Here is a 13,852-nt window from a genome sequence, read left to right as displayed (position 1 = left end):
TATGTATAATAAAAGTTTAATTTCTATATGGAATTATCTTTGCTTTTGTTTTTTATGGTAACGAAGACTTTGGTTGGAATATCATCTCTTTTTTTTAGCATAGACAAAAGACTGATATTGTAAATAAAAGATGACACAACTCAAAACAAAACCTAAATCCCAATAGAAAGGGATTTAGGTTAAGAAAGCTTTCACATGATGGACATGGCTTCTATATTTTGGAATATCGGTTGTTATTAGAGAACGGGGTACGAAAACATGCATTGGCCCATTTAGAGTTGAGATAGCAGGGAAAGCATTTTTGGGCGTGGCCTACACTTTGCGAGTAATGGGTGAGCTCTAGGCATGCTGAGACCAGTACCTTCACTCATGTCCACCATTTCCTCGCCAATTCTCTCCCAATCAAAACACTGAATCAATGATCCTAGAGCCAGCCCGACTATCCGAGTCGCTAAGCCTTCCCCGGGGCAGCCCCTCCTCCCCGCCCCAAACGGCAACCAAACAAAACCATCTCTTTCCTCTTGCAGGTTTTGGAACCTCTCTGGCTTAAATTGGTCAGGTTGTGCCCACAACTTTGGATTATGTTGTATGGCCCATATGTTCACCAACAACATGGTTCCACGTGGGATGTGGAAGCCGCCCACTAAGCAGTCCTCTGATGACTCGTGAGGGACTAGCAGTGGGCCTGATGGGTACATTCGGAGGGTTTCGTTTATGATGCCTTGGAGATAGGGTAACTTGGGAAGGTCTGATTCCTCAAGAAGCCTGCAGCTTTGTCCAATGTGGATATCAATTTCAGTCTGGGCTTTTGCAAGGGCATCTGGATTGTTGAGCAATAGGGATAGAGCCCATTCCATGGTTCCTGATGAGGTGTCTGTCCCTGCCGATAGCATGACCTGTGGGTGGAATTGCGCAAAAAGCCTTAAGCCATAAGGTTTATTTCAGATTATGAAGTGTAAACTTGCACATACCTAACTAGTTTGGTGGAGCGGTCTAATATGTGAGAAGGACTTCTTCCCAACAAGAATGTCAATATCATTGTTGTTTTATAACAAGATGACCACGAAGTGTTGTGTAAAAAAATTAAAACATACTATATTGCGTAATGTATTTAAAATACAGTTACAACGACATTCTTATTTTTTTTATTTGAAAAATAAGTTTTAACTACATAAAAAGTAGGGCATTTACCTTAGTTAAATTTAAGATATCCAGATGTTAAACAACAAAATATACACTAACTAAACTTTACATTATGCCCGCACACACTCTTGTAATTTTTTGTTATTGATTTTTTTTCTTCAATTTATTTGATCCGATAACTAAAAATTAAGAAAAGTGTGTGAAAAATAAACATATGTGTGAATAGCACCACTCAGTATTTATTGACCAAAACTAAATTTCTATTATTATATTTCTTAGATCTAGTTGAACATTGTATTCACCCAAACAAACTAAAAAAACATTATCTTTAAGCACAAACTTAATGCATCTGATTCTACAGTTCAAAAACTCTGGACAAGAGAACTTACTTGCATGATGCCTCTTAAGATCTCATCTGTATAATATTCAGGTTCAGTTTCTTGCAGGGAAAGCAAAACTTCCACCATTGTCTTCCTCTTCTGTTCAGAAACAGATCCCCTCTGCAATTTTCTATGTTCTTCTATCAAATCTTGCATGAATCCATCCCTTTTCTTCTGCAATATCACCAACTTCTTCTCAAGCCCCGTTACTCCCAAATATTTCAAAACCGGCACAAAATCTCCGATATTTGTAACGCCGCTAAGCTCAAAGCTTTCCGTCACGATTTGTTTAAACCGCTTTGCTTGCTCCAAATCCGCCAAATGCTCGCCATAGTACCGCTTTCCGGCAATCATCCTCATCACAACATTAAGTGTCAGCTCAAAAAACGTTGACTTCATCTCGAAACTCTGAAATTCACGGCCGTTAGAACCTCGGAAAAGCAGGCAAATCAATGACCTAACTTCATCTGCACGGATGCCGTGAAACATCTGAAGGCGGTTGGACGATAATAACTCGAGGGAGGCTATGCGTCGCAAGTTGCGCCAGTGGGAGCCGTAGGAGGCCCAGGTGAGGGAGCTGTAGTTGTATCCGAGGTGTTTTCCTGCGAGGAACTTAGGGCGGTTGGCAAAAGTGATGTCGTTTTTGGTGAAGCATTCCTCGGCGGCGGACGGTGAAGATACGAGGAGGACCGGGCGGGAGCCGAATCGGAGATATGTTATTGGTCCATGTTTGTTGGAGAGTTTGGCAAGTGTTCTGTGGAGGGGTTTTTTGAAGAGGTAGAGATGGCCTATGACTGGGAAACAAAGAGAGGGGCTTGGTGGGAGTTTTTTGTTAATTTTCTGCAAATACTTTTTGAGGAAAAGAAAGAAAATGAAGAGTAAAAAGTAGAAGAAGAAGAAGAAGAATGAAGTTTCCATTGATATGCTGATGTCTGCAAGCTGTATGTACTTCTTAATATAAGGGTGCTCCATCCACACATTTCTTTCAACACTTATGTTTGAAGTTTCTTTTTTTCTATAATATATTGATTGTTTAAAATTTCACATTTTCAAGGATTATATGAAAAATGGATGTGATATTCACACATCCCGTTTTACTTCTTACATATTTTTTTAATTTTCGGCCGTTGGATCGGATGTATTGAAGAAGATCAACAGATATAAATTATCATGAGGTGTATAAGAAATAAAATAAGGTGTGTGGATAGCACCTATGAAAAATTAGTCAAAATTCTTATTAATGGTTGAAAAGTAAGATGGAAGACAAATGTTGAAATCTAGTGATGGCATCGAACAAGCAACCCCACTTGAAAAAAAATCTTGTTGGTTGTTGAAAAATAAGAAGGAAGAGAGACGTTGGAATCTAGTTATGGCATCGAACAAGCAACCCCACTTCATGGTGAACTTCTCTCATGTTACTAACTCATCACGTGACAATGACAATTGTAATGGGATATAATATGAACTCTGTAAATAGTTATATTATTTGTGCGTGATTGTATCTTACTGTTTAATTCTTTGATTTGAATGTATGCATCAGATTAGTAGAAGCTAGGCACAATTGACAATTTGTGGCTCCAGATGTGTGCGATATCATCACACAAAAGGGGTGTTCTATCCACACATTTCTTTTAACAAAATGGGCATGCTATCTACACATCATTTTTTACTTCTCTCACACCTCTTGTTAATTTATGTCCTTTGATATTCTTGAATTCATCTTATCCAACTACCGTAAATTGAAAATGTGCGTCAAAAGTAAAAAAAGGTGCATGAATACCACACCCTTAACAAAATTTAGTAGTCATGATGATGTTGACGTGCTGTGTAAATTGTAAAGCACGATACCAAAGTCTTGTATTTCACCATCCACTCAAGAATCATTTACTATACCACCCAAATACTTATGGAGAAGACATATATGAAAACGAAAATCTCCTGGTACTGTTCACTTTAACAAAAAACCATATTTTTACACTAAAAAGTCAATCATGATACTATTTATTTACCCTTTACTTTGTCTTTATCGTTAAAACTCAAAGTTCTCAAACCATTTTCATTAGTTTTCCTATAAGACAACCACCAAAAAGGCCCACTGGATATTCTTTAGAGTTGAGAAAGCAGGGCAAGCATTTTTCGGCGTGGCCTACACTTCGCAATTAAAGGGAGAGCCTTTGGCATGGTGAGTCCAGGCCCTCCAGTCATGTCCACCATCTCCTCCCCAATCCTCTCCATTCAAAACACTGAATCAGAGACCCCAATGCAAGTCCAACCATCCTCATTGCTAACCCTTCCCCAGGGCAGCCCCTCCTCCCGGTCCCAAACGGCAACAACACAAAACCATCTCTTTCCCCTTGTCCATTCATAAACCTCTCTGGTTTAAATTGTCCAGGCTGTGCCCACAGCTTTGGATTGTTCTGTATGGCCCATATGTTCACCAGCAACATCGTGCCACGTGGAACGTGGAAGCCCCCCACAGTGCAATCCTCGATGAATCGTGTGGGGCAAGCAATGGGCCTGCTGGGTACATCCGGAGGGTTTCATTGATGATGCCGTGGAGATACGGAAGCTTGGCGAGGTCGGACTCCTCAAGTAGCCTGCTTTGCCCAATGTGGATATCCATTTCAGTCTCAGCTTTTGCTAGGGCTTCTGGGTTGTTGAGCAAAAGTGATAGAGCCCATTCCATGGTTCCAGATGAGGTGTCTGTCCCTGCTGCTAACATGACCTGGGTACAATTGTGTATACATGTTTTGGTCAAGCGGTCTAATTAGGAGTTTGGGAAACTGAAGATCTCTATTTAGACTCTCTCAAACTCAAGTCCTTGTAAGACTTGCTGACACTGGTAGTTTTTGTCTTAAATTTTATATTGTAACTTGGAGAGGGACTTACTTAGTTACACCGGTTATGCGACTGTGACGGTATTATAAACCAATAACAAACTTCCATGTACAATAGTTAAAACACATTACATTGTGCTATTGATTTAGAATATTGCACTACAACGGCGTACCTGGTGCAGGCAAGTCCTTAATGCAACTTGGATGCATTATAACACAACAAATATTGGACATTATCTTCGTCCAAACCAATTAAACAATTCATTATCTTTAAGCAGAAAATTACTGCAATTATTCTTCAACTTCAAAGATTTATTTATTTATTTTTTGGTTGAGAGAGCTTACTTGCAGCATGCCTCTTATGATCTCATCAGTATAATATTCCGGTTCAGTTTCTTGCAGGGCAAGCAAGACGTCCACCATGGACTTGCTCCTCTGTTCAGAAACAGAGCCACTCTGCTTTTCTCGGCGCTCTTGGATTAAATCTTGCATGAATTTTTCCATTTTCTAGTGGAGTGTCATCAATTTCTTCTCGGGGCCACTTACCCCCACATACTTCCAAACCGGCAGAAAATCTCCAAGATTAGTAGCGCCACTCAACCGAAAGTTCTCAGCAATAATCTCCTCTAAATCCGCCACATTTTCCCCATGGCACCGCTTTCCCGCAATCATCCTCATCAGAACATTCAGAGTCAGCTCGAAAAACGCCGACTTCATGGCCAAACTCTGAAATTCGCTGCTACCTTTCGACCTAGTTTGGGAGTGAGGTGCTTAAAAAAAAAGCACTCATGAAAAAAAGCTGTGAGGGTTTTAGGTGTTTGGTAAACTGAAAAAAAAGGGCTTATTTTGGAAGCTGCTGTGAGAATAAGCTGAAATCAAAGGAAAAAGCTGAAGCTGCTATTTGTAGCTTTGGAAAACTGGCTTTTTTTCAAAGCACTCGAAGCTACAGTGCTTCTTTAATGAAAAGACCCACTATTAGACTGCTTTTTTTCCAAAAGCACTTTTACAAAAAAGTTTACCAAACACTCTGCTGATTTATTTCACAGCCGCTTATTCTCACAGCACAGCCGCTTATTCTCACAGCAGCTTTTTTTCAAAGCACAGCAATACTAAACCAGCCCTTCGCGCCTCGAAAGAGCCGGGAAATCAAGGACCTGACTTCATCGAGACGGATGCTAGAAAGCATCTGAACTCTATTAGGTGACAATAACTCCAGGGACGCTATGCGTCTCAAGTTGCGCCAGTGGGAGCCGTAAGAGGCCCAGGTGAGGGTGGTGTGGTTGTATCCGAGGTGTTTTCCGGCAAGCAGCTTCGGGCGGTTAGCAAAAGCGATGTCGTTTTTGGTGAAGCATTCCTCAGCCGCGGAAGGTGAGGATACGAGGAGGACAGGGCGGGAGCCGAATCGGAGGTATGTGATTGGTCCATGTTTGTTGGAGAGTTCGGCAAGTGTTCTGTGGAGGGGTTTTTTGAAGAGGTAGAGATGGCCTACGACGGGGAAACAAAGAGGAGGGCTTGGTGGGAGTTTTTGGTTAATTTTCTGCAAATAGTTTTTGAGAAAAAGAAAGAAAATGAAGAGTAAAAAGTAGAAGAAGAAGAAGAATGAAGTTTCCATTGATATGTTGAGATGCTGGAGCTGTTTTTTCTTGTTAATATAAGATCAATGTCTTAGCATCTTATTAGTTCATGAAAAATTAATCTTACTTTATCTTGAATTTTAGTCACTGATTAGCATTGATAAGATGCAAGAGAAGCGTACAAAATTTTAGCGATGGTATCGAACAAGACAGCTGCTTGAATAATTTTAAATAGACCATACAAAGACATCCAACTTTTTACAAACAGCGTCTTCAATTCCAGCGTTGGACGACATCCTAAGAAAAGACTTAATAGTTTGTTAAAAGATTTTTCATTGTGTCATGATCCTGTGTCTGGAACCAGGAGTTCGGACCCAAACTTGAGGACCTGATGTTGGGGATCGATTTTGGAGATTCAATGCTCATTATCGAACCTAGAGATTCAATGCCTAACATTTCAATAAATGATAGACGACTACACCACTTTTATAAAAAAAAAATTAATCGACAAAATCGTTAGCTTTTTCATATTATATAATGCTTCAATTTGAATGAATCTAATGTAATTATCTTACCGTTTGTGAAACAAAACAAAAAAAGTGTTCACTATAAGGTTCTTGTATTAAACACACATTGAGAAGTGACAACTATGTCTCGAGTTACAACTTACAAGTACAAGATTGCCCCAAACAGAAATTAACACCTACCATTCATAAAAACTTGCCATTCAAAGTTTGCGCCAACCACTTCAAAAAACGGTTAGTTGAGCTTATGGAAGAACCAAACCAACTACCAAACGGAAAGCTACTGGTCTTCTACCCCCCAATCCCCCAAGGGTTCCTCTCCTCTCCTCCAGCAGAACAACAATTTCCTCTCACACCTCCTCCTCTCTCTACCTCTCTCTGCTACCTCGCCATCCTTCTTCGCAGCCATGTACCGCTCGATGTGGGCCCACCAGACGCCTCCGGCCAGGCCTCAGCGGTGCCAAGAGACTTGGGCTCGACTCCTCACTCCTCTGACCCTTTGGATATGTGGCATGTACACATACATTTTTTATCTTCAGTACCAATTTTCCTCCGCTAACCCTTCCATCTCAACAGAGCATTTCACTTTTTTTTTTGGCAGTTTCGGTGAGTCTCCGATACGGGTACTATGGCGACCGCCGGATGGAACTCGGGCCGAGCTCGTCGCGATTGATGAAGGCTAGTGCCGTGTTTGTCAAACATGTTGAAGTGAGAGACGTTGACAGGAAAGGGGTTTCTCTCTACGCTTTCTCGGAGGAGCCTAAATTGAACCACCAAACAAACTGGAGCGTGCACGATTACTTGATTCTTGGATCATATAATCGCAAGGTAGGAACTGAAAATTTACATTTTATTTTAAATCAAATTGTTTCCTTTAGGGTTTTGGATTTTCCCAAATTCTGCATTTTCCCTCCAAATTATTGATTTGGATCTCCAGAGAGGTTGAAATTTTGTGTTCAGGGTTTTTCCTTCTGGTTAAACAAGGGTTCAAGTTTGTCCATGAGATTGGAAGCTCATGCTACTATCTTAAATCAACTACAAGTTGTTATGCTTAAAGGTAAGTTTTCAATTTGCAATTTATTTTCTTGACCAATTTTGTTCTCCAAAGAATGCGTCAATACACGTCAGCATTTTACTAAGAACCCAAAATTTTCTGTTTCGGTTACATTATGAACCCAAATTTAAATAAAAATAAACATCATTTGATGGGCAAATTTAATGAAAACTGTCATGCTTCCGAAAGAAAATATCGTTTGTTGTTTGCAGCTTAATTACATATTAGACTCGTCTTAAAACAAATGTAATGCACGTTTTGACAGGGGAACAAAAAGTCGAAATATTGCAGCCGGAACAAACAAGTTCTCAGGACAGCCTCGCCCTCAATGAACCCAAAATCGGTAACAGATTCTTCATTTTTGAAACTATTGTTGCACAATTAGATTTCAGAAAGTAAAAAAACGTGTTCGAGGAGCCTAAAAACACTGATCACAAAGTTTATGTGCAAAATGATCATCGTAAGCGCTTTTTGTTAGGTAAAGAAGCTGAGTACAATATTGAGGAAGATGACAAGTACTACCTTGAATTCATAAACACAGATCCCAGGAGCCTAATTGCATTAGTGAATGTAAGTGTTTCATCAACGATGTATGATGTTACGAAAGCTAAGGACGTCTGTTCAACAACGAAGGGGTCTTGCCGGCTCAGCCTCGTATTCCCCAATACTCACTATGTCATACTAACAACACCTAACAATGTAAGGCCAGATCTCATACATTGTCTCAAATTGTTACTAATTTTGTGCCAACGTAACCAACAAAGTCGCTGCAGGGAGATCTTGGTGATTGGTACATCGAGCTTTCGTTCGTGGCTCGCGTAGTTACCTACATTGCGATTTTAGGTACGAAATCTGAAATAGACCTCAGTTCTGTTGAGCTTTCAGTATTTTTTCAGTAATTTGTAATTGCTTCAATCATTTATTTATGTCCAACTTTCAGGGTTTATTGTGGTGGTTATTTTTCTGATACTGAAATACCTTGGAGCCTGTGATGGTGAGGATCGTACTTTAGTTGAAACAGCAGTGGAAGAAGTTAACGAGACTTACCCTATAGTGCCGCATAAGACGATTCTTCGACAGACATACGGGACAAATGAAGAAGATGAAGATTCAGGAGCTTCTAGTAGCTCCTCGGAGGAATTATACGACGAAAAATTATGCGTAATCTGTTACGACGAGCAGCGCAATTCCTTCTTCGTTCCTTGTGGTCATTGTGCCACCTGCTATGACTGTGCTCAAAGGTACATATATACACCGATATAGATACACCGCTCGCTTTCATATTCTTCTTTCACACATGTATTGCTTTTGCTCTCGAGATTTTTACCGAAATAAATCTTGCAGGATCATGGAGGGGGAGAATAAGGTGTGTCCAATATGCAGAAGGCTGATTCACAAAGTGAGAAAATTGTTCAACCCCTGAAGCAAAGGTCTGTGAAGTTTTGTGGTTAGTGTGATTGAGAGGATCTTATTTTTTGGGTGTGGAAAGAGAAGAGTTGTATATGTACAGAATGAGTGCCATTAAACTCTAACTTATGCAAAAATCCACTGCTTTACTGTTCAATAAACACACGGAAATTTTCTTTTTCGGATCAAGCTGCGTGGAAGAGAGCGATTCGGGTTTGGTTTATTTACCAGCAAACACTGGAGCATGGAGAAGAAGCTGTCTGGTGAACTCTAATGGAGATTGCCTCGTGTTTTTGAAAAATTCAATCACTTGCAGAGTTGTGTATAAATTCTTCTGTCTTCCTTGAGAAGAAAATTAATTATATGGGAATAAAATTAGTATTATTGCTACTTCTGCCACAATTATCGATCAGTATCACTTATCTATTTAATAATGTATTTTATAAACATAAACTTTAAATTTCATATTTAAATTTTATCATCGTGAACTTCGTCATCCATGGAGTGCAACAACAACAACAACAACAACAACAAAGCCTTTTCCCACTAAGTGGGGTCGGCTATATGAATCCTAGAACGCCATTGCGCTCGGTTTTGTGTCATGTCCTCCGTTAGATCCAAGTACTCTAAGTCTTTTCTTAGAGTCTCTTCCAAAGTTTTCCTAGGTCTTCCTCTACCCCTTCGGCCCTGAACCTCTGTCCCGTAGTCACATCTTCGAACCGGAGCGTCAGTCGGCCTTCTTTGCACATGTCCAAATCACCGGAGCCGATTTTCTCTCATCTTTCCTACAATTTCGGCTACTCCTACTTTACCTCGGATATCCTCATTCCCAATCTTATCCTTTCTCGTGTGCCCACACATCCCACGAAGCATCCTCATCTCCGCTACACCCATTTTGTGTACGTGTTGATGCTTCACCACCCAACATTCTGTGCCATACAACATCGCTGGCCTTATTGCCGTCCTATAAAATTTTCCCTTGAGTTTCAGTGGCCTACGACGGTCACACAACACGCCGGATGCATTCTTACACTTCATCCATCCAGCTCGTATTCTATGGTTGAGATCTCCATCTAATTCTCCGTTCTCTTGCAAGATAGATCCTAGGTAGCGAAAACGATCGCTTTTTGTGATCTTCGCTAGATTGCTCCGGTCATTAGTGTGGATAAGTATATAAATGGATAGAGATAGGAAAGCAAACACAAGATGTACGTGGTTCACCCAGATTGGCTACGTCCACGGAATAGAAGAGTTCTCATTAATTGTGAAGGGTTTACACAAGTACATAGGTTCAAGCTCTCCTTTAGTGAGTACAAGTGAATGATTTAGTACAAATGACATTAGGAAATATTGTGGGAGAATGATCTCGTAATCACGAAACTTCTAAGTATCGGAGTGTGGTGTCGTCTTGACTTGCCTTATCTGTCTCATAGGTAGATGTGGCATCTTCTCTGGAAGTACTCTTCCTCCATCCAGGGGTGGTATCTTTAACTGGTGGAGATGCACAAGGTAATGTATCAATTTCACTTGAAGCTTACTTGTAGTTTCAGGCTTGGTCAAGCACGATACAAACCATGTAGTAGAAGTCCCCCAAGTCGCCGAGCTAGGGGGTCTGCTGAAAGAGGTGACAGACAAGGTAAGCAATCAGAGCTCCGACTGATTGTTCACCTTCTCCCCATCTTGCAGCAGCATGAAGGATAAAGAGAAGAAAAATGAGAAGAGATGATATGAGATACTTTTGCTTTTGAAGAAGTAACTTTCCACAGGCTTATTCTTAAACTGAGCTGGAGGGTTTTCTGGTTTCCTCCAGAGTATAAGGCCGACTGAAGAATTTGAGGGTCAAAACAAGTCCATCAAATCTAGAGTACGTTCCACCCTGCTGATATGGGATACTTTTGCTTTTGACAGAGTAATGGATGTATCGGCACGTGTGCTGTTACGCTTGTCTCCACATGCTTCCTTGTATCCTTCGCACTTGCCCTATCTGTTCCTCAAGCAGATGCGGAATCTTCCCTGGAAACGTAAGATGTTGAAGATGAGTACTCGAGAGCAATGTCAGGTAAGTAATCAGGTAAGGGGTTCCAGGCAGTCAGTTCCTGGCTGGAAGCTTGATTCCAAGTGCTGACTGATTGCTCTCTTTCTCCTTGTCTTGCAGGTAAAAAAACAAGGCCAAAGGAAAAGACAGGGAAAAAGCATGATATGGGATACTCTTGCTTTTAACCCTGATGATATGAGATATTCTTGCTCTAGTATAGCTTGTTTGCAGAGGTATTATCGGGGGGAAAGAAAGCTGAATATTTCGAAAGGCTTCGTTGGGAGTGCCCTCTCAGATATGATGAAGGGTTGAGCATTTTTGCAGGTCTGCCTGTCCGTTGGGGATGGAGGTCGACATATATAGGAGTCTCCCTAACAACAAGTAGTAATGCTATTCATTTATGGGAGCTGCCAGTTGCACATGTTTTAACTCTGTCAGAGCACTTTGAAAAAGTGGTCTGTGGTATCTGGCTCTCGAGATTCGGAGAACGATGCCTCTTCGATTTTTGAGAAAGCAATCATGCTGGGGGTCTGGCTCTCGAGATTCGGAGAGCAGTGTCTCTTCGATTTTTGAGGAAGTAATCATGTTGGGAGTCTGGCTCTCGAGATTCGGAGGGCGGTGCCTCTTCGATTTTGGAGCAAGCAATCTTGTTGGGAGTGTTGTCTCGAATGTGAGTAAAGGTTGGGCATGTTTGCTAGTCTACCTTGCCACGAAGCACAAAGGTTGACACACAGGGACTTTCCAATTATCCAGCAATGGTACTGTTCCTTTACCCTCTCTTCGATTTTGAGAAAGTAGTCATGTTGGGAGTCTGGCTCTCGAGATTCGGAGGACGGTGCCTCTTCGATTTTGGAGCAAGCAATCTTGTTGGGAGTGTTTTCTCGAATGTGAGTAAAGGTTGGGCATGTTTGCTAGTCTACCTTGCCACGAAGCACAGAGTTTGACACACAGGGACTTTCCAATTATCCAGCAGTGGTACTGTTCTTTTACCCTTGTGGGTAATAATATGGTAGCTAGACCTTCAAAATTTATGTGTCTAAACTTTGTTAGTGCTGTTTCTTTGCTATTCTTTTACCTTTCTTGGTCAGAGCGATGTAGTGGGAGCTGCAAGCTTCACGTGCTCAACTTTGGCAGAGAACTTTGGCAAAGTTATATGTGGTACCCATGAGCTATTGTTGCGTGTGGGAAGTGGGTGATTGAACAGTAAGATTCATGTGCTTTCTACTTCACCAGAAGTCTTCGACAGAATGCCCATAATTTCTGCAAAGCTGAGTGTGCGTGTGACAGGTGCTGACAAGGCTAGAAAAGTAGGTGCCTCTTCGATTTCTGAGATCGGCCCTCGTTGTCTCTGAGCAGCCTAGCTTTTGAGAAAGCGAGCGCCTCTTTGATTGATTCGGAGAACGATGCCTCATCGATTTTTGAGAAAGCAATCATGCTGGGGTCTGGCTCTCGAAGATTCGGGGAGCAGTGTCTCTTCGATTTTTGAGAAAGTAATCATGTTGGGAGTCTGGCTCTCGAGATTCGGAGGGCGGTGCCTCTTCGATTTTGGAGCAAGCAATCTTGTTGGGAGTGTTTTCTCGAATGTGAGTAAAGGTTGGGCATGTTTGCTAGTCTACCTTGCCACGAAGCACAGAGGTTGACACACAGGGACTTTCCAGTTATCCAGCAATGGTACTGTTCCTTTACCCTCTCTTCGATTTTTAAGAAAGTAGTCATGTTGGGAGTCAGGCTCTCGAGATTCGGAGGACGGTGCCTCTTCGATTTTGGAGCAAGCAATCTTATTGGGAGTGTTTTCTCGAATGTGAGTAAATGTTGGGCATGTTTGCTAGTCTACCTTGCCACGAAGCACAGAGGTTGACACACAGGGACTTTCCAATTATCCAGTAGTGGTACTGTTCCTTTACCCTTGTGGGTAATAATATGGTAGCTAGACCTTCAAAATTTATGGGTCTAAACTTTGTTAGTGCTGTTTCTTTGCTGTTTTTTTACCCTTCTTGGTCAGAGCGATGTAGTGGGAGCTGCAAGCTTCACGTGCTCAACTTTGGCAGAGAACTTTGGCAAAGTTTTCTGTGGTACCCATGAGCTATTGTTGCGTGTGGGAAGTGGGTGATTGAACAGTAAGATTCATGTGTTTTCTACTTCCCCAGAAGTCTTCGACAGAATGCCCATAATTTCTGCAAAGCTGAGTGTGCGTGTGACAGGTGCTGACAAGGCTGGAAAAGTAGGTGCCTCTTCGATTTCTGAGATCGGCCCTCGTGGTCTCTGGGGAGCCCAGCTTTTGAGAAAGCGAGCGCCTTTTCGATTTCTGAGATCGGCCTTTGTGGTCTTTGAGCAGCCCAACTTTTGAGAAAGCAAACGCCTCTTCGATTTCTGAGATCAACCCTCGTGATCTCTAAGCAGCCCAGCTTTTGAGAAAGCAAACGCCTCTTCGATTTCTGAGCAGGCGCCTCTTCGATTTCTGAAGCTCCGTCGAGTGCAGATTTTTATAGGGGCTGGCATTAAGTTCCAAAGCACACTTAAAATCTCCACCAGTAGAAGCTTCATTCTTGCACTTCTAAGATCTTGATTTGTCCGACCTCTTCTCTCTTCAACACATTTGAAAATGTCTGGCCCATCCGACCGTCGTTTTGACTTGAACCTTGTTCAAGAGGCAGCCCCGCCTTCTCCAGACAACATATGGCGCCCATCCTTCGTCTCCCCTACTGGTCCTCTTACCGTTGGGGATTCCGTGATGAAGAATGATATGACCGCTGCGGTGGTGGTCAGGAACCTTCTCATTCCCAAAGATAACAGACTACTTTCCAAACGGTCTGATGAGTTAGCTGTTAAGGATTCGCTGGCTCTCAGTGTTCAGTGTGCAGGTTCTGTGTCTAATATGGCCCAACGCCTATTTGCTCG

At 41.8% G+C, this 13,852-nt stretch overlaps 2 protein-coding genes and 1 pseudogene across 3 annotated transcripts; 1 reads left to right on the top strand and 2 right to left on the bottom strand.

Annotated features, from left to right (window-relative positions):
• Nucleotides 1-216: 216 nt before the first annotated feature.
• LOC103455928 (cytochrome P450 81Q32-like) lies at nucleotides 217-2,557 on the bottom strand. The gene is made up of 2 exons (XM_008395539.4): nucleotides 1,533-2,557; nucleotides 217-896 (listed from the first exon to the last, which is right to left on the bottom strand). The coding sequence occupies exons 1-2, from the start codon at nucleotides 2,493-2,495 to the stop codon at nucleotides 273-275; spliced, it is 1,587 nt and encodes a 528-aa protein (XP_008393761.2). The 5' UTR covers nucleotides 2,496-2,557; the 3' UTR covers nucleotides 217-272.
• Nucleotides 2,558-3,445: 888 nt separating this feature from the next.
• LOC103455927 (cytochrome P450 81Q32-like) lies at nucleotides 3,446-6,082 on the bottom strand (annotated as a pseudogene).
• A 624-nt stretch (nucleotides 6,083-6,706) lies between these two features.
• On the top strand, nucleotides 6,707-9,309 carry LOC103415424 (E3 ubiquitin-protein ligase APD2-like). Of its 2 annotated transcripts, none has more exons than XM_070813500.1 (8): nucleotides 6,707-6,968; nucleotides 7,060-7,286; nucleotides 7,419-7,515; nucleotides 7,778-7,855; nucleotides 7,991-8,211; nucleotides 8,286-8,355; nucleotides 8,453-8,753; nucleotides 8,857-9,309. In XM_070813500.1, exons 1-8 carry the CDS (start codon nucleotides 6,866-6,868, stop codon nucleotides 8,933-8,935), a joined length of 1,176 nt encoding a protein of 391 aa, XP_070669601.1. In that variant the 5' UTR covers nucleotides 6,707-6,865; the 3' UTR covers nucleotides 8,936-9,309. The 2 variants fall into 2 exon arrangements, with proteins under 2 accessions (XP_070669601.1, XP_028950419.2); XM_029094586.2 differs by having other exon boundaries at nucleotides 6,780-6,972.
• Nucleotides 9,310-13,852: the final 4,543 nt, after the last annotated feature.

This window comes from Malus domestica, chromosome 15 (genome assembly GCF_042453785.1).
Source record: "Malus domestica chromosome 15, GDT2T_hap1".
Lineage (NCBI taxonomy): Eukaryota > Viridiplantae > Streptophyta > Magnoliopsida > Rosales > Rosaceae > Malus > Malus domestica.
The sequence above is the reverse complement of the archived record's forward strand: the minus strand, read 5'-3'. Positions and strand labels throughout refer to the sequence as shown.

Excerpts from the sequence above, each read along its gene's own strand:
- LOC103455928 (XM_008395539.4), bottom strand. The coding sequence starts at position 2,495 with ATGGAGCACCCTTATATTAAGAAGTACATACAGCTTGCAGACATCAGC. Across the intron at positions 897-1,532 it reads TCTTAAGAGGCATCATGCAA|GTCATGCTATCGGCAGGGAC; the intron begins GTAAGTTCTCTT and ends TTCCACCCACAG.
- LOC103415424 (XM_070813500.1), top strand. The coding sequence starts at position 6,866 with ATGTACCGCTCGATGTGGGCCCACCAGACGCCTCCGGCCAGGCCTCAG. Across the intron at positions 7,516-7,777 it reads ACAAGTTGTTATGCTTAAAG|GGGAACAAAAAGTCGAAATA; the intron begins GTAAGTTTTCAA and ends ACGTTTTGACAG. Across the intron at positions 7,856-7,990 it reads CCTCAATGAACCCAAAATCG|GTAAAGAAGCTGAGTACAAT; the intron begins GTAACAGATTCT and ends GCTTTTTGTTAG.